General features: G+C 43.4%; 1 protein-coding gene across 1 annotated transcript in view; it reads left to right on the plus strand.

The window, feature by feature from the left end:
- LOC115912469 (putative uncharacterized protein C1orf196) overlaps positions 1–17,886 on the plus strand; it is a 57,002-nt gene extending 39,116 nt beyond the window's left edge. The window contains exons 2-3 of the mRNA XM_030964045.1: positions 17,049–17,206; positions 17,872–17,886. Of these exons, the coding sequence (XP_030819905.1) occupies positions 17,049–17,206; positions 17,872–17,886 (173 nt within the window). The remainder of the gene's footprint in view (positions 1–17,048; positions 17,207–17,871) is intronic.
- The last annotated feature ends 207 nt before the right edge of the window (positions 17,887–18,093 follow it).

The following is an 18,093-nucleotide window of genomic DNA, read 5'->3' on the forward strand; positions in this document are numbered from 1 at the left end:
CTGCAGTAAGGGAAAAATACTTTAAAAGGCATTAAGGGGGAAAAAATGTCATTAAGAACATATTTGTCAGCTTCCAGAGATGCTAATGAATAGGAACATAATGGCATTAACAGCTGGAGATCATCTCCTTTTCCAGGGAAAACTTTAACCTCACACACTTCTTTCATCTTGGTATGGAAATGTGTGCTAATGAAAGCTCTTCCCAGGACAGGAGCTATTGAGGTGTTTAAGATGTGGCAAAAAAAAAAAAGAGCCTTATGTGTGCAGTTCTCCTTTATACTTATTTATATTTAAATTATAATTATTTATTTTGAACAGATAAATAAAAGTCATTACAAAGAGTAACAAGAGGAGGCTGTGAAAGAAGCCAAAAGATTGAGGTCTTACATCTCAGAGTTAATTTGTGGTGGTGGTGGCAGTGCTGTGCTTGTCACACAAGGAGGAAAACCCATGAGAAGATGTCTGATGTTCTCACTGCAAACATTTCTGAGGCTGAGGAGCAATCCTGGGGGCAGGGAGGCTGGTTTTGCTTTTCATTAGCCTAATCTCGTCAGAGTTTAATAGCAAAAACATGATGAACCTCATGTTCTTTTCATTAAAGAAACCTGTATCTCCTCTAGTTCCATGCCTGCTATCTGCTGGCATTATTAAGGAGTTTATCATCCTGACTTCTCATGCAAATTACAAAGGGATTGGGAGGATTTGCTCCTCAGCTGAGGAAAGAATCAGGTGGATCCAGAGGTCCTGAGCACCATAATTGGCACCTAAATATGCTTTAGGCAGATGGTGCTGTAGATTGTGCCAGCAAATTACTTCTTGACCATGGCTACTTCTGTGCTGTGTGTTATTTTGTGGATTTAAATCTATCCATGTCAAAATACCAGCGGCAGTGTTTTGAAGTGTAATTTTAAGCTGCTTTCTTCAAAAGGTATTAATACAGAGACGTGAATCAAAATCACAGCAAAATTTTGGAAGGTGTCTTTGTCTCAGGATAAAAGTAACACCTGTGTGTCACAGGCTGAATGAAAACGGCATCTGGGACAGGTTTCCCTTTTGTCCCAGAGGAAGAGCAAGAGCTGAGCCCTAAAAATTAGTACAGACGACCCAAAATGAGCTGAACTTTTAAAGGAAGGGAACTTTCCAGTGCACTGAGAGACCCTACAAATGTACTTATCTTGCCTTTTCCTTCACATCAACTTCATAACCTCTGATGATAACTCAGTGATCAGCAGCAAAAGGGCCCTTTTAATGAGAAACATGAAGGATATGTGTAGTCTGACTAGACTGTGAAAATGTGATGTTCAAAACACTGCAGAGAGATACCCTGTGTGTGTTTGTGCTTTCTGTGTGAGCACAGTGCCACCAGCTCCACACATTCCAACTCTGGAACACTTCAAACAGACTCTGTCTCCCACCTCCCCGGGAGTGTCTTAAAAATTGTCTTTGAAATGTGGTAAAAGTACACACTTTGATTCTCAAATGGTGTTTTCAGTCTGAGCTCAGCTGCATTTAAGCTGCAGCTTTCCCAAAACCAAATCAGAGCTGTTCAGGCAGTTGGGCTGTGAGAAAATAAAGAGCTACTTAGGGGTGAAATAAAGTCACCGTTGCTTTCTGCTACAATCAGAATGGAAATATTGCAAATGGTGCTGAAAAGGGAACAGGAGGAGCCTGCTGGTCACCTGCTCTGGTCTGGCTGTTGTTTGAGCTGCTGTGCCACCAGTAAATCAGGAGTAGTGGCAACAAAATGAGTCAGGGGAGCCCACAAATATGAAGCACTTTGCCAGAGAAAATCAAACTGCTGTGATACATGAATCACTGCTTGCCCTCTGAGTCTCTGACTGTGTTGGGTTTTTTGTGTCTGTTTTATGAGCTGCTTTTTAGTTGCCTTCTTGGCCGAACCGATCCTCCAGCAGAACACAAGAGCTGCTCCAGCTGAGCAGTTGTAGACCTGCCTCAGCATCTATCCATAGCCTAATTACAAACCAGGTGCAGGTCCAGCACCTCTGGGATATCCAGAGAAACCTCCCCAAAATGCAGTCATTTATAGTCTTTGCTTTTAAGTGGCTACCTTTGGTTTCCCTTTTTATCAGACTGAACAAAACACAGCTCAACTCCAGCTACCACTAAGGGTCTGAAGGTTTCTCCAGCTCAGGCTTTAGCAGGAGGAATTTAGCAGGAGTTAATGGCCCTGTATTCGATGCTGTTGCTAAGAAACCCTGGCTTGGCTCACGATGTCCTTTTGCAGTTTGGCATCCTCCCTCCCTGATGGAAACGCTCGTGCTGCAGCCTCTTGGCTTGTCCAGAGCAGGGTGTGCTCTGCTCTCAGCCTGCCTGGCTCAGCCCTTGGCAAAATGACGTGGGAATCCAATTTCCCCTGTTTTTTACCCACTTTAGCCCTCATTTTACTGAAGTCAAGACCCCCCTCCTGCCCTGGGCAGGGGCCTGCAGCCCATTACGTATTTGCAGTCTGGGACTGGCTGTGCTGCAGAGTATTCCTGCTTCTAAATGCCTGGTATCCAGGAGATATCATCACCTGGCTAGAGACACAGAGACAATTTAAAAGCACAACCCATCTGTTTTACACTGGTAATACGCAGTTCTCTCGTTGCCATGGCAAACCTGGAAAGAAGAGAGATGTTCAGGTGAGGGAACTGTGCCTCACTGGGGAGGCAGGAAACAGCTTTGGGGTTGTTTTCTTTTTAATGAGGTGCAGAAATCCATAGGGATGAAACCAAATGCCTCTGTTGTTGTAGGAATTTCCTTGGGCCTCTTTTGGTGTGGTATTTGTAGGGGGGAGCCAAGGAACCCTGCACTGACTCCTTACAGGCTTAATGAGACTTGGTTTGCAAGGATGGGTTTTGTCCAGTGTTTGCTCTGGATCTGACACCAGGCAAACAATGCAGTTCCTCTTCTTTATTTCTGATGTGTGGGTGGAAGGAAAATGCTGGACACCTCCATGAAGATGGGGTTTCTAAAGACCAGGGGTCCTCCTTATGCTCAGGTTTCCCTGTGCTTTTCCATTCCCCAAGCTGGCAGAGAAGTCCCTTGGGTGCCTGGAGCCCAGCATTTCACCCACGTGCTGCTGATGCAGCCCCATGTCAGGCTGGACTTCTGAAATCATGGTGAGAAATTGAGAAAAAGCAATTTAGAGGAAAGACACATCATTCTGATGTGTCAGCACTGATGAGGATGAAGTCCACCAAAGACCCTGAAGCTCCACTGGAGAGAGCAGAGGTGGCCTCTTATGCAGCTGGAGCTATTCAGGGCTTGCTTCTTATTTACACAACACAACATTATGCACTGGTATTGAAGTTGAACAGACTTAGTGCTGATCTCACCCTGACTTTATAGGAAATAGAGTAAATAAATCTCTTGCACTGTGTGGTCTCCAGACACCCTCAATATGACACCAAAATCAGTTGATGGAACTGTATTATCACTTTCCTCTCTCCTGTCTTTTGGCCATAATTAGCAGGGACACTTTCTGTCAATCAAGTGTCAAGATTAAATGCTTTCCCTTCATCCATCAGAATTCTGTGCCAAAGAGAATGGTTGTTCCCTTGGGCAGCTGCTGGGGAGCAGAGCGATGGGCTGGGTTAGTAACAGGAGAATTAACTTCAAATGCTAATGTTGAGCTTTACACAGGTTCAGGAGGCTCAGAAAGATGAAAAGCTCTCAGAAACTGTGTCATTCTCATTGCCCCCAAGGGAAGGAAGTTGGAGCTCCTGAGGATGGAGCAGTGAGGCTGGAGGATGTGTTCAGCCCCTGTGTTTGTCAGCTGCAGGGCAGGGTGAGCGTGGCAGCAGGTCAGTGTGCTTCCACATGACTCATTTTGGGGCATGTCCCACCCATCACAGGCTAGACACCCAGGGCTGGATCACTGCCTTGACTTGTCCCTTTGAGTACTTAAGCTCCATCCTGAAAAGCAAGTTAGACACTGAAATGCCTCAGTGACGTCAGGAGCCCAAGAACTCGGGGCATATTTCAAAACAGAACAAGTCCCTGAGTTGCTTCAGGGGGTTTTGAATGTTTTTATCAAAACCTTTTCTATTTACCTAATAATCCATGTCACAGAGAAGAGGGAGGCTTTTAAATATCTCCTGCTCTGCTGCTGCTGTGGTTGGACCTGCCAGGGCACTGCAGTGATCTCACCTCTCCCTGGGCTGGCTGCAGCCCGAGCTCTGCACTTGGACTTGGCACAGGGACACAACTGCTGGAAAACCCCAACCCTCCCAAGTGCTGCCTGCAAAATGCTGCTGCCCTGTGGAAACCCAGGGCACTGGGAATATTTCTGTGTCTGCTCTGGGAGCAGCTCACCCCCAGGGCAGCACCGACTCTGACCCTCATCCATGGAGAAAGTTTCCCAGAGTTCAATATAGACCAGAACCCACAAAAGTGTGAAATAGATTATAGAGAGCAGTGTAGGTGTATCACTTGGTGAGAAATTGAGGTTTTGGGGTTTTTAGTATGTTGTGGATGGGAGCAAGATGGAGGGCACAGGGTGTTGTCCTGGGTTTCTTCTTCATGCTTCTTCTTCCTCCTTCTTCATGGGTTTGGGTGGCATTTTGTAACTGGGCAGAAAAGTCTGCATTGGGGTCTTTTTGGGATCAGTTATTGGGTTAAAAGGGGAAATAATCCAGGTATCAGTTCTTAATTGGACAGTTCAGTCTTAAAAGCCCTTGTACCAAGAGATTGTTGGCCATTTTGTGCCTTCTAATGAAAAGCTGCAGAACTCACAGTAGTGAGACTGTTTCACTGATAAGAAATAATAAACACCTGAGTGTGAACATGAACTACTGTCTCAGTGCCTTCAATCCAGACCCAGAGAAACTGATGCTGCCCCAGTCCCACACTGGTGACAGTTACTCCTCTTGTCCTTTATTAATTTCATTGCTTTGCCGAACAATCCCGCTGCAAAGGCTACAGATGAAAGTGAGGAAAGGAGGTTAATGCAATATATGTCATCCCTGTCTACAGGGATATTTGGGATTTGCACTGCTTTCAAATTCCTGAAATGAATGCCACAAGCAAAGTTTACAAATGCAGAGTGAGTAATTTAAATATGAAATTGCTCAGCCATGAAGTCAAGGTTCAAAGCTAAATCACAGAACCCAGGGAACCCAAAACAAAGAAGACATGTTTTCTGCAGGTAGGGAAATTTAGAAACAAATTATTTGCCCCTGGTCATCAGGAAGAAAAATCCACTTAGTGTCACATGAGGCTTTCCTACATGAAAAAAAGTGAGGAGGTGCTGCCTCCCCACTGCACATCCCATGGGATACAAGAGAGCTGAAAGCACCTTCACAGGAACATCCAGAAAACCTAATAGATAAGAAATAATGATTCCAACTGAGACAAACATTTGAATACTCTGTAATTACTATTGAATTCACTGCTTGTTGGGATTTTTTTGCTGTCATAATTTTGATGGATGATCATGCTCGGGTAGAATGAAAACAAAATGACTGAAAAGAAATGGGAAGTGCCCACTGAGTCCTGTTCAAGTGCTGTCCCTAACACTCGAGGAGGATGTGCTTAAACATCATCAGGACTTACATGTTTTCTAAAGGAAACCTTCTCATTGACAGGCCCTCAAAAACTTGTGTGTTTTTCAGTGGGGAAAAAAAAATTGCAGAAGAGTTTGACACTTTTCCTGTGTGGGCACCTCCCCAAGTGCCACATCCACATTGAATATTTCCAGGGATGATGATCCCACCACTTTCCAGCCTATTCCAGTGCCTGAGCACCCTTTATGTGAAGAAATTTTTCCTATTATTCCCTGGCACAACTTCTAAGCCTGCTGCTTGCATGATTTGTTCTTACTTACAGAGAACATTAAGTCTGAAGCTGTGGATACAGAAAAAACTGATCACAGGGTAATAGTATTTAGGAAAAAAAAATACTCTTTTGCTGCATTTTATAGATGTAGTTTACAGAAATAACAAGTTCTAACAGTGATCTGAAAAAAATCTGCTTTATTTTAGGAGGAGATTCTTCACTTCGGAGCCCATAAAAATAAATGACACACTGAAGAAGTGTGAATGTGAAGATTTTTCTCCAAAGATATAATCATGTCAGGGTTATTAAATGCTGAATATAGTCTCATTTTATCTTTATTTTCTAGATAGTTATTTTTATTCCACATAAATAGGACTGGGGATATTGGCTACAATGATACAAGTGAAAATCAAGTAGTAATGGACACTGGAACTACAAAACTGCACAAATTGCAACTAATCCAAAATATCCAGGGTACTGTACATCCATAGGTGACATCATCCCACAAGTTAAATGGTTTAAATGAATAAAAAAAGGTGTGGATTTCTCCATCTTCAAAAAGAATTGATGCTGTTTCATTCATCTGTGGATGAATGGGAATGGATGAGAAGGAAATGGGAATAAAACAATTATCAGCCAGAAGCTGCTTGGAGGCTCTGCCAGCAGGGCCAGTGCAGATGGAGCATCTGGTGTGGTCCTCAGCATCACCTTTATCTGCAGCAGGAACTAAATCCCCCTCCCAGGCTCCCTGACACAGCTGGGTTTGTGTGAGTGCTTGATAAAACTTGACCCTCTGATCCGCTGTACTCAGCCGAGGTTTATCAACCTGTGTTTCCACTGTTTGAATTTCAGCTTTTTCTAATGCTCTGCCAATAAAGGGGTTTTTCCTAAGATAGAATTGCTAAGCCCGGCGTTTTGTTAGTGTCACATCCAAGGTTTTAAGCAGCAGAGCTGCTCAAGGCAGCTCCCAAGGAAATTTAAATACTTCAACAGTATTCTCCATCCCTTCTTTTATCTATGAACAAATACAGACACACACAGGGAGAGATTTGCAGGTTGCCAGTTTTCATGACTTCATTGAAGTCTCAGAATCATTGACATTTTTCTGCTGTGACAAATCTGGTGCTTTTTTTTTTGGTTTGGTTTTTCTTTTGTTTCTAACATTTCTGGTTGAAAGAAGTGCCATCCTAAGGGTGAAACAAAGATCTCAGGAGCTGATGAGAACAAACACAGCATGTTTGAATTTTACATCTTGTTTTTCAAGCTCCTTTCAGGATTGCTGGTGACCCTCTCTCATTATTGCAACCTGAGCAGATTACCAAGACAATACCAATTGGTTTCTCAACACTCACAACAACACATAAAACTTTAGTCTCTTCCATATGTTTAGTGGGAAATAAACCAAGCTCAGTTGTCTTCTAACACATTCAGTTCATTCAAACCCCAGAAAAGCCAGGGTTTGTTTAGTTTAGTTTAGTTTACTATTCTTTAATATAATGTAGTATCTTAAAATAATAAATTAGCCTTCTGAGAACATGGAGTCAGGTTCATCATTCCTCCCTGCCACAGGGGATCCCTGCAAATACAATAGTGGTGTGTGATATTTCCACAGGCTGCAGAATGTGTGTTTACAGATGGGAACTGATGTGTTGAGGGTTTAGCTGACCCATCCAAGACCCTGGAGCTCATTTTGTGTGAAGTGGAAGCCAGTCCTACACCCTATCCAAGACTGTTAATGTGAGCACAGATGGGCATCGCTCCTCCAGAGCCAGCTCACAGCAGCTGCATGTCTGACCCTGCTACTGGCACCCAGAATTTCTGCTGTTCTCTTCCTTGTTATCTAAATAAAGCAGCTATTGTTTCTGGAATACAACAGTTGCACCATCAGCCGTGGAGGTGACAAATAAATGATTACCCAACAGCAAGGAGCAAGCAGCAGCTGTGTGTCCTATTGTATTCACAGGGTGCCCAGACAAAGGAAGGAATGATGAATCTGACTCCATGTTCTCAGAAGGCTAATTTATTATTTTATTATACTATATACTATTAAAGAATACTATACTATACTAAAGAATACAGAGAGGATACTTACAGAATATTAAAAGGTTAATAATTAAAACTCCTGACTCTTTCCAGAGTCCCGACACAGCTTGGCCCCAATTGGCCAAAGAGTGAAAACAACTCACACCAGAATCCAATGAAACAATCACCTGTGGGTAAACAATCTCCAAACACATTCCACATGAGCACAACACAGGAGAAGCAAATCAGATAATTATTGTTTTCCTTTTTCACTGAGGCTTCTCAGCTTCCCAGGAGAGAAATCCTGGGCGAAGAGATTTTTCAGAAAATGTGAATGCCACAGTGTCTGCCTTTGGAAAGGTAGTTTTGGTTCCTGGCAAGTTTGATTGGAGTTTCTCTTGCAGGAGTTGGATTTGCTGGTTTGGCGCCACGCCTGCCACATTTCTCAAAGTTTGACATTGCTCTTGGCCTGGCAGTTTGCAGCTCTCTGGGGAATTCAGCATCTTGAATATTTCTGCAAACAACAGCCCAGCCATGAGGTTTGCAGTCTGGTTTGCTGGTGGAGTCGTGGGCTCTCTCAGCTCAAGGCACTGCCCAAAGCAGCAGGACCCCGTCCCAGCTGCTTCAGCCTCTTCTCCAACTTCATTTTCCCATCATAATCATAAGCATAACACAGCAATTTATATGAATTTGGGTTTTTTTTTCCCCTAGAGTGAGTAGAATTTTTTTATTATAATGTTTAGCAGTTTAACTAATACAGCTGTGGTGAATAAGTGACTTTTTAGGGGCAGGATCACTTCTTCACCTGGATGATGTTCTTGTAGCTCTAGTGAGATTTTACCCAAAGAGGAAAATATTGTTTATTTTCTAAATGATCCTGGCAGTGTTTTAGTGAGAGGAAACACTGAGCCTTTCCATTTTTTAAATTTTGGCCAAATTCTAGTGAACTTCATCTCACTATCATCATTAGCTGTGACTTACAGCTGAAGAAACTGAGGCAAAGAAGAAAAGCCCTTTCCAGAGGAATGATTGAAAAAAAACTCAGAAAGACACAGCAAAATACAACAGCTCTTCTTTCCCTTTCAGATATGTCTTGGATACATTAACAGGAATTTTTTTAACAACAGGGGGTTTCCTCCAAGGAGAATATGGACATCTGTCCTTGCAGACAGGTCTGAAACTCACATCCTTTTCCCACTCAAATATGAGCTTTTTAATGGAGAGGGAGTGTAAGGAGAAATTACAAAATTTATTTCTGTGTTGCTAGATTCAAAACATAGCAAAACAATGCAAATTTTTGTTGAAGTGATTTAAAGTCCAACTTTGAAAGAAGCTTCTGCACCATAAAGGAGATGTCAGTGAAAAACTTTGATTATTAAAAAGCTGCTACCACCCTGCAGAGCTCCACTTGATGTTATTTTCATTTCCAAAAAGGTCGGATTTGTAAAGAGAAACTAATAAGCTGAAAAAATGACCACCTTTATTGCTGAGCTTGTTTTCCTCTGGAACTCTAGTGCCATTTACTGGTCTGATGGGTTTCTTTTGCATCTGGGAAGCTCTGAATGCAGCTCTTTGCCAGTTACACACCAACCATTCAGAACCCAGAGAGACCAGCTCGTCAGTAATTACTGTAATGGGTTATTTGCAGTGTTTCTTGAAAGGTGATTGAGCCCCTAATGCAGACACCAGAAATTTTTTTTCTTCACTTAATGGTGTGGTAAATTATTCCTACAAGGGGGCTCATTGAATGCCTCCTTTGAAACAAGTTAAAGGCCACAAAGGAAGAAAGAAGCTGTAGGTCTCTTCTTAGCAATAACAGGAGAAAATATTCCTGGAGTGGTTCAGATTGAGATCTTCCCAGCGTTTCTGTGAGGCTGTGGCTGTCAACAACGTCTGGCACAAGCACATGGATGGGGCAGATGGCTCAGGGTGGATTTTCCAGCTGCAGAGATGCAGGATATTTTCCTGGGTAGAGAAAAATGGGCTCTGTTTGCTCAGAGCTTCTGCCTTGTGATCCTGATGTTGCAGCTTTGCAGATCAGCTTCTCATCTGGGTGGGAGTGAGAGGTGTTAAAAGAGTGCTAGAATGGCTCAAGAGAGGGGAACAGGTTGGATATTAGGAAGGATTTCTTCACTGTAGGAGTGGAAAACATTGGAACAACTCCCCAGGGAAGTGGTAGAGTCACCATCCATAAAATTGTTCAAAAACCAAGCAGAAATGGCATTTGTTGATGTGAATTAATGGGCACAGGGGTATCTGGTTGAAGGTTGGACTTGTTGATCTTGGAGGCCTTTTCCAACCTTGAGGATTCCATGATTCTATGACTCTGTGACTTCATGAGCTTGGCTTTTACAAAGGGAGGTTTCTTCTACTGCTAACTGAATAAATTAATTGATCTGTCCAAATGCAATTAGCAAATGCTACAGCAGGAAAGGCTTCCTAATCAGAATCATTAATCTGGCAAAAATGAACTGTTGCATGTCTTGCATGTCCTTTTTTTGGACACAGCAAAAAACAACCTCAATAATATAAATAACACTGGACTTTATTTATAATTTAGCTGTATAAATATCTTATTTTTACACATAATTACACACATTACTATCTCCACGCCATAACCCAAACTGCCTTGAATTTCCAGGGCTGCAGAGCTGGCTATTTTTTGGTTCCAAAGGCAGGATTTTGAGCTTTCACAAGAACATTCTTAATTTCTGCCCAAACCTGTGCAGATAAAAGGTTTTGCAGGTGCGGATGAGGAGGTATTTGAGAGCTGGCTGTGATTTAGAGAAAGCAGAACACACTGCTGATCCTTGTGCAGTCTGTCTCTCTGTGCTTTCAATGCCCCAAACCTGAGGGTTGCTCAGGCATCAGGGGGGAAACTTTCCCTTCTCATCTCCTTCAAGGGAATGACAGCATCCATCGTTATTCATGGGGCTGAAGTCACACAGAAGGCTATAATTTGACAACAAAAGAGTTCAAGAAATTTAGTCAATCACCAGAGCAAATCAGTTTTACCTACTCTTCAAAAAGAGGTTTCAAATGGTAAAAATATACATCCATAAAATATAAATAAATAATTAAATAAATTATTTCATTAAATAAATTTAATTATAAAATAATTATTTGGTTTATTATTTAATGAAAAAATTATTAATCCATAAAATATAAATAAACAATTCAATTGGGGTTGTGCAGTCTGGAGAAAAGAAGGCTCTGGGGAGACCTTTGAGACCCTTCCAGTACATAAAGGGGCTCCAGGAGAGCTGGAGAGGGACTGGGGACAAGGGATGGAGTGACAGAGCACAGGGAATGGCTCCCACTGCCAGAGGGCAGGGATGGGTGGGTTATTGGGGAGGAATTGTTCCCTGTGAAGGTGCTCAGGTCCTGGCACAGGTGCCCAGAGCAGCTGTGGATGCCCCTGGATCCCTGGAGGTGCCCAAGGCCAGGCTGGAGCGCCCTGTGGGAGGTGTCCCTGCCCATGGCAGCAGGGGTAGAATGGGATGATCTGTAAGATCTCTTCCAACCCAACCCATTCCATAATTCCATGCTGTGGGAGATGCTGGAAGGCATTTGGACACTCTGGAGCCCCTCATGCTACCGAACCCCCAGTCTGGCTCTGGAGTGACCCTGCAGAAAACACGGGGAGAGCTCAGACAGGGAGGCCTGAAGTGCTCTGAGTATTTTCTTTTCCCTCACTGCAAAAACAACCCCTGTGGCTGTTGCTCAAGGAGTTCTTTGGTAAAATGAAACACTAATGAACTGCACAGTTTGCCCACACACACCCCAGTCTGTGTAGACACTCTGAGGGCCTGGTTAGCCCGTGAGGTTTGCCTGGCAGAGCTGTGAGCGCTGCTCCCTTGGGATGGGTTTGCAAAGGATCCATCCAGCAGTGCACCTCTCTGGCTTCTCTCTCCACAGGAGCAGATCCCCAGTGGTGAGAGCTGACTTTGGGTTGTTTGTTGGCCCTCTGGGAATTCATTAAGGAAAACAGACCTTTCCACTGATATTCTGAGTACCCTGCTCCAGCACCCAGCTTGGGCTGCAGACACTGCTGGAAACTCTCTGCCAGAAATAATTGTCCCTTGCAAAAGCCACTGGACCATTTCATGGAATAAATGCTAAATTTTCTCTGTTTTACAATATCCAGATGGATTCATCCAGATGGATGTAAGGACTGGATGCCACTTGGCAAAGACTCATTCCTTTTGACTCTTGGAGAGCTGGCTGTACCCAGCATCCACATCAGACCTGAGGTTTTGGGGGATCCAGGCTGCTCTTGTTGATGTTTTCCAGCAGACTGACACAGCAGATTTTCCCCATTTCTGTCCCCAGAAGCTGCCTGGGGACTCTGCACAGCAGAGAGCTCCTGCAGAGCCCCATCCACAGTCCCTGGGTGTGTGGGATGGTGATGTGCTCCTGCTTTTCCTCAGGTCCAGCCTCTCCTGGAGCCATCCCTGCAGCTCTCAAGAGCAGGAGCCCTTTTCTATCCTTTTTATTGCGTTTTGAATCAACACACCAAAGTCAGACTCAAACATCTTCTCTATTCCATGTGGCAGAGTCAGCCCAGGAATCCTTACGCAGCCTCCCTTGATAAAATTATGATTGTGTCCGTCCTCTTTCATTTACTCACTCCTGCTGCCGAGAATTAATTTTAGACTCTGCTGGTTTTTGTCAGTAGATCTCAGGATATATAATCTATGCTTTATTTTATTTTGTGCTCATCTGGGCAGTAGCTGGAGTGTATAAAATGGGGTCTCCTGGAACAACTTTATTGCTTCAGTCTCTTCCTTGAATGAGTTTTTGGCGCAAGTATAATTTTTCCCTCGTCTCCGACAGAAAGCAATTTCCTTTTTCCCCTGCACGTCCTTCAGGCTCTGGTGATTCTGCCCTGCAGAAAACCAACTTTGTCAACCCATTCTTGCTTCTGGGGGTGGCAAATTGTCCTCACCTGAGCACCTCAGCACAGCACATCCTCTCTGCTAGCAGCAGGCAGAACCTCTGCCCCCCTAAGGGATTATTTGATCTCTTTTTGGGGTGACACCAAAGAGCTAGCAGAGATTGTTATGGTTCCTTCACCTCTTGAAATTGATCCTTGCAGTGGGGAAATGATGGAATTGGAATGGGGAAAGCTGGGATGCTGACAGGACTTTGACAGCTGTAACTTTTATTCAGCCTGTTGTCTCATTTGCAGCGTTACTGATGTGTTACCAACCTCGAGCCAAGGGGAATGACACGGCAAGGGAAAGGTGCTGTCTTCATTTTTTTCTCTTTTTTTTTTCATTTTAAGGGACCAAGAAGTATCTTTTAATCTCCACTGGACATACCTGTGTTTATATCTGAGGTTCATACTTTTTTCCTTTAAGAATTTGATGCTTTCACAAAGAACTGTTGGGGTTAGTGGAAGTGTTGTTCAGCAGAAATGTCTGAGCCATAACATTGTGAGAGATGAAGGGTTTGCCTCATTATCTCTGTCCTTTAGATTTTTAGTGGGCAAAAGGCAGGAAGTTTCTCTTGATTTAAATGAGAAATATCCAATTTCTTCTGCTTTGGAAGCTGTGTTGCAGATTGACACAGGACTTCCAGAAAAATAGTGTCAGGAATGGTTTGGTCTTTTCAGCTTTGTTTTCACTGTGTGTGTAGGCTGGAGGTTTGGAAATGCCTCTTTTACTTTCATGAGGAAGCCTCAGAGGATTTTATTTTCCAATACAGTTTCCATTGTGTTCATGGGAAAAGATTTGTTTTGCTAAGCAGAGTATAAACACATCACTGTGGCAGATCCCTCTAAAAATTGGTTCAAGTCAATACTGATCTGCTTTCCTCACATTCTTGCTGGAAAATATTTTTTCTGATTCCTCTGGCATCTCTCTAAACCTAAAGAATTACAAATGAGAGAAGCATTTGCCCCCCTGAGCTTCATGTGCCACATACTGCTCCAGCAGCACTAAACTTCCCAAACAGAAAGGGAAGAAATATCAGAGAATGGAGAGCTCTAGATTCAGATGAAGAGGTTGGAATAATATAGGATAACATAATTTAGTTTGTTTTGAATTACTTTAAAGTCAGAAAGCCTGGGACAAATTCTCCATGTACCAGTTTCTGGTCACAGTCTATGTAAATCTGGAAGGGAGCCATCAGCTCGAGGAGAACTCTGGTGCACATTTGTATTACTGAAAGCAGATGTGGGCTTAGGGCTCCAGCCAAAACTTCAGAGTAGGAAAAAAATGATCTGTCCTCAATTCCAGACTGGTCAGAAAGGATGGGATGAATCAATACTGGTGCATTAGTGTTGGGGAGATGGCTTTCAGGCCTGACATGTCTGATAGAGATGCTAGCTCAGTCTAGAAGTGATAAGAAAATCAAACTGCTGCTGCCTGTGTGCTGCCATGTGCCTGCTGCTCTCCTGCATGGAAAACCTGCAGCTCCCTGGGCTCACAAGTGTTGCTTGGTGCGAGGACAAATGATTGCAAGATGATTTGTTGGTGGTGATGTTAGGGAAATTAATCCACAAACACCAGAGGTCTATGCCCAAAAGGAGGCAGAGGAGTCCTTTCTGGCTTTATTCCAATAAAGGGAGAGGCCATGGGGCATTCCCCTAGGATCTCTCCCGTTTTTGGAGGATGCAGCCTCCATTTTATCCCAATTTCCCAGCCACATTTCCCTTCTCTCTTTCCCCATTGGCTGAGGTACTTGAGAGGTTCAGACTTCCCAGAATGCCTGATACCAAAGATTCCCTTCTAATGTATAACCCTCCCTTTTCATTTTTAATTCTTACAGAATTTAGATGTTTTTCTTCCCCATTGTTTCTTTCATCTTTCAGTGTCTAATTTTGTTTATCAAATAAAGCAAGTATCTTTTTCCATTCATCAATCAGTGGAATCCTTCCCACTGTTTCTTTCATCTGCCAGTGCTGGTTTTATCTACCAGCAGACCCACAGCTGGTTTGTAAAGACAAATCCACTCAGTGATCAGAATCTGATTTTATTGTGGGATACAAACACTTATATACTGGTTCAGGGAGACCAGTATTGTGTACTACCATGATTAGTTAAAATCACATACACAAACTTATGCAAATAACAACATTTCTTGCTTGCAGAGTTTAATGGGATTTTCTTTTTCCGGTAAACCCGTTTGATTGAATCTTCTTGCAATCCAGGTCTAATTTTCAAAGTGCTGTTTGCTTTTGCCAAGGCATCCTGTTATTAAATCTCTTATGTTAACCAGGTCCAAAGTGCATCATCTGCCTGCTGTCCCCCAACATTCCAACAGACATTGCCCTGGGAGCCTCCACGGGCCAGGCCCACGAGCGGGAGGAGTTTGGGACCCAGGATGAGGCTGGGCTGTGTCACACTGATTTTTAAAGTTTTCCTAAGCCTTCTGATGTTTATATTCTTGTGACAAACTTTCTCACACACTTTATGCAAATAACTTATTGTTTTGCATTCTTTTATAGAGGAGGAGAAATTTGGTGGACTGTTGGTTTGTCCAGTGTCATTGGAGAGGTGGCACTGTCACCCTCCAATCCACTGTCACTTTTGGAAATCTATAAATGTTGGAGTCAGAAAATAAACTTCTCTCCTTTTTGCCTCAGAAAATCCAGTGTCCATGTCTTTCTGTTTTGTGTCCTAAAGTGACAGGGCTGCCTTGTGACAACATGTGGGGTGCACATGAGCCCCACCCAGCAGTGCAGTTGTTACACAGCCAAGATTGGCCCTGGCACAGCATTCCCACAGCAGCTGTGGCTGCCCCTGGATCCCTGGCAGTGCCCAAGGCCAGGCTGGACAGGGCTTGGAGCAGCCTGGGACAGTGGAAGGTGTCCCTGCCCATGGCAGGGCTGGAATGGGATGATCTTTAAGATCCCCTCCAATCCAAACCATTCCATGGTTCATTCTATGATTTATGGTGTGGCTTATAAATGGACCCTCCACCACAGTGAGCCTCAAACCCCTTTTCTATTAGCAGGAGGTGCAGGAACACCCTGAGTGCTGGGAATCCTCCCAGCCCCCTCTCCAAGGCATTTCCAGGCACAGATTTTGTTTTATTATTTTAATGAAAAATAAACCCTCTCAGCAAGGAAGATTCTGCTCTTTCCCTCCTGCATTTTGGAGACACAAGTGTGCTTTGTTATGGCCCTTTTGTCTGGGGAAGATTTGCTCCTCAATGAGTGGTTTCTGACTAATCTTTACTACTTCCAATTTTGTGGGAAGATCCTCTTTAGACAGAAGTAGGTCGAGTATATTTCAATTGCCTTGTGTTCTTAAGATCAGTTTGTCAGAGAGCCCTAAATAACACATTGCTTTATTCATAAACAGCCTGAGCAGGCCAGGGTGTGCAGCACGTTCAGGGTGTGACAGTGATGTGTTACTCTGAGCTTATCAAAGGGCTCCACTGCCTCAGCCACCAGCACAAAGAAAATACACTGAAGAATTATTTGGGTCTCATTTATTTAATGAGCCAGCAGTAAAAATGAAACCTCCAAACTCACCACGGTTGAGGAGAAAATCGCAGCGCAGATTTTTCAAATCTGTAGAAGTCCAGAGCTTTTCATTGGGTGGAAATAAATGTGGCCATTGGTTCATATATAAATTGCAGCTTCATAAAGTGTATGAAATTGCTGGGGGATTTCTGTGAGCTGTGGAGGAGGTGATTTCTGACTGGGAGCAGAATCTCACATATAATACCTGGGGTTTGAGCCCACGAAGGAGAATTTAAGAGATTAACAGTGATTCAAAGACCAATAATCACCAAGAAAGAAAATGAGCAATGTTTTAGTTGTTGGTCTGACTCACTCCTACTCTAACTAATAAAAAGCCAATTTTTCCAGCTTCTCTCCTCTGTGTTGTCTGGAATTCTGGTTCCCTGCACATCAGAGGGAACAGGTCTCTGGGCTGCGAGTCAAGAGACTGACTACTGCTTTTCTTATTTTCACTTTAGCCATGACTTGTTACTTGAGATTAGAAACATAATCATAGAATCCTGGAACGATTTGGGTTGGAAGAGTCCTTCAACACAACCTCATTCCCAGGCATCCTGCCACCAGCAGGACCAGGTTGTTCTGGGTCTTGTATGTCTGTATGATGCCTTTGCTGGTCCTCTCAGGAGAGTCCAGGGGAGGAAATGGGGATCAATTATTTCCAGCTACTCTTTTCCAGAGCAAACCACACTCATCTCAAACTGAAAAAAATTACATTGTCCTCCTCCAGCATGGTTTCATTCCTGTTTCTTGCTTTCCCTCTGTGTCTCCACAGCTGTTGAATCGCTGCATTCCCTGAATGACCAGATCTCCCATTTCATTGTCAGCAAGTCAAAAACCCTGGATGAGGATGAAGATGCCTTTTTGCCCAGTGAGAAGGAATCTCTGAAAAGTGCCATGAGGCTGATGAGGCACCTCCTGATGGATGCACAGGTAGGAAATCAATACACAAATGTGTGTTAGGATGTGAGGAAGGCACATTGCACACATCTGGAGGGATATGTCATTTTTATGTGCAGTTTTAGCAGTGGAGAACATTAATTGCTGATTCTTTAAAACTGATTTTGGCTTCTGAAATCTGCAGCTGTGGGAAGAACATCTCAGTGTGCAGCTTGTGCTGGGGCTGAGCCTCAGATTCAGGGTTGAAAATGGCTCTTAATTTCAGGAGAAAATACAGCAATGTACCCATTGATGGGAATACAGCAATGTACCCATTGATGGGAATCCAGCATCAGCACTACCAAAAGAAAATCATCTGTCCACTAAGCATCTGTGCTCAATGCCAGATTTAGAAGTGCCAGACAACTGAGCTGTTGGTTTAGCCAACCTCTAAAATGCCAGTTAAAAGTCATGAAATTATGTGCAGATGTTTCTTTGTGCCTTTGCTGCTTCAACAAAAAAATCTCTTTCTCTGTAGCTTTGCTGTGTTGCAGTCGTTCCTTCAACCTACAAAAACACCCTTTGAAATATTAATTATATTTATCTTTTTATATTGCCTTTTGGTCTTTATTTGCAAAGCCTGGATGGAAAATGACAGCTTCTGTCAAAGGGCTCTTTTGAAACAGGGTGGTCTCCTCTCTCTTCTACTGTAAAATCAGGCAAAGGAGGCCTGAGGCTGTCCTGAGATCTTCTGAGATCTCCAGGGCCTGTTCTGCTTCATGTTCTCCCACATGGAGTCTGGTGGTTCTCTTCTCTTCTCTTCTCTTCTCTTCTCTTCTCTTCTCTTCTCTTCTCTTCTCTTCTCTTCTCTTCTCTTCTCTTCTCTTCTCTTCTCTTCTCTTCTCTTCTCTTCTCTTCTCTTCTCTTCTCTTCTCTTCTCT

This window comes from Camarhynchus parvulus, chromosome 21, assembly GCF_901933205.1.
Source record: "Camarhynchus parvulus chromosome 21, STF_HiC, whole genome shotgun sequence".
In the NCBI taxonomy this organism is placed as follows: domain Eukaryota; kingdom Metazoa; phylum Chordata; class Aves; order Passeriformes; family Thraupidae; genus Camarhynchus; species Camarhynchus parvulus.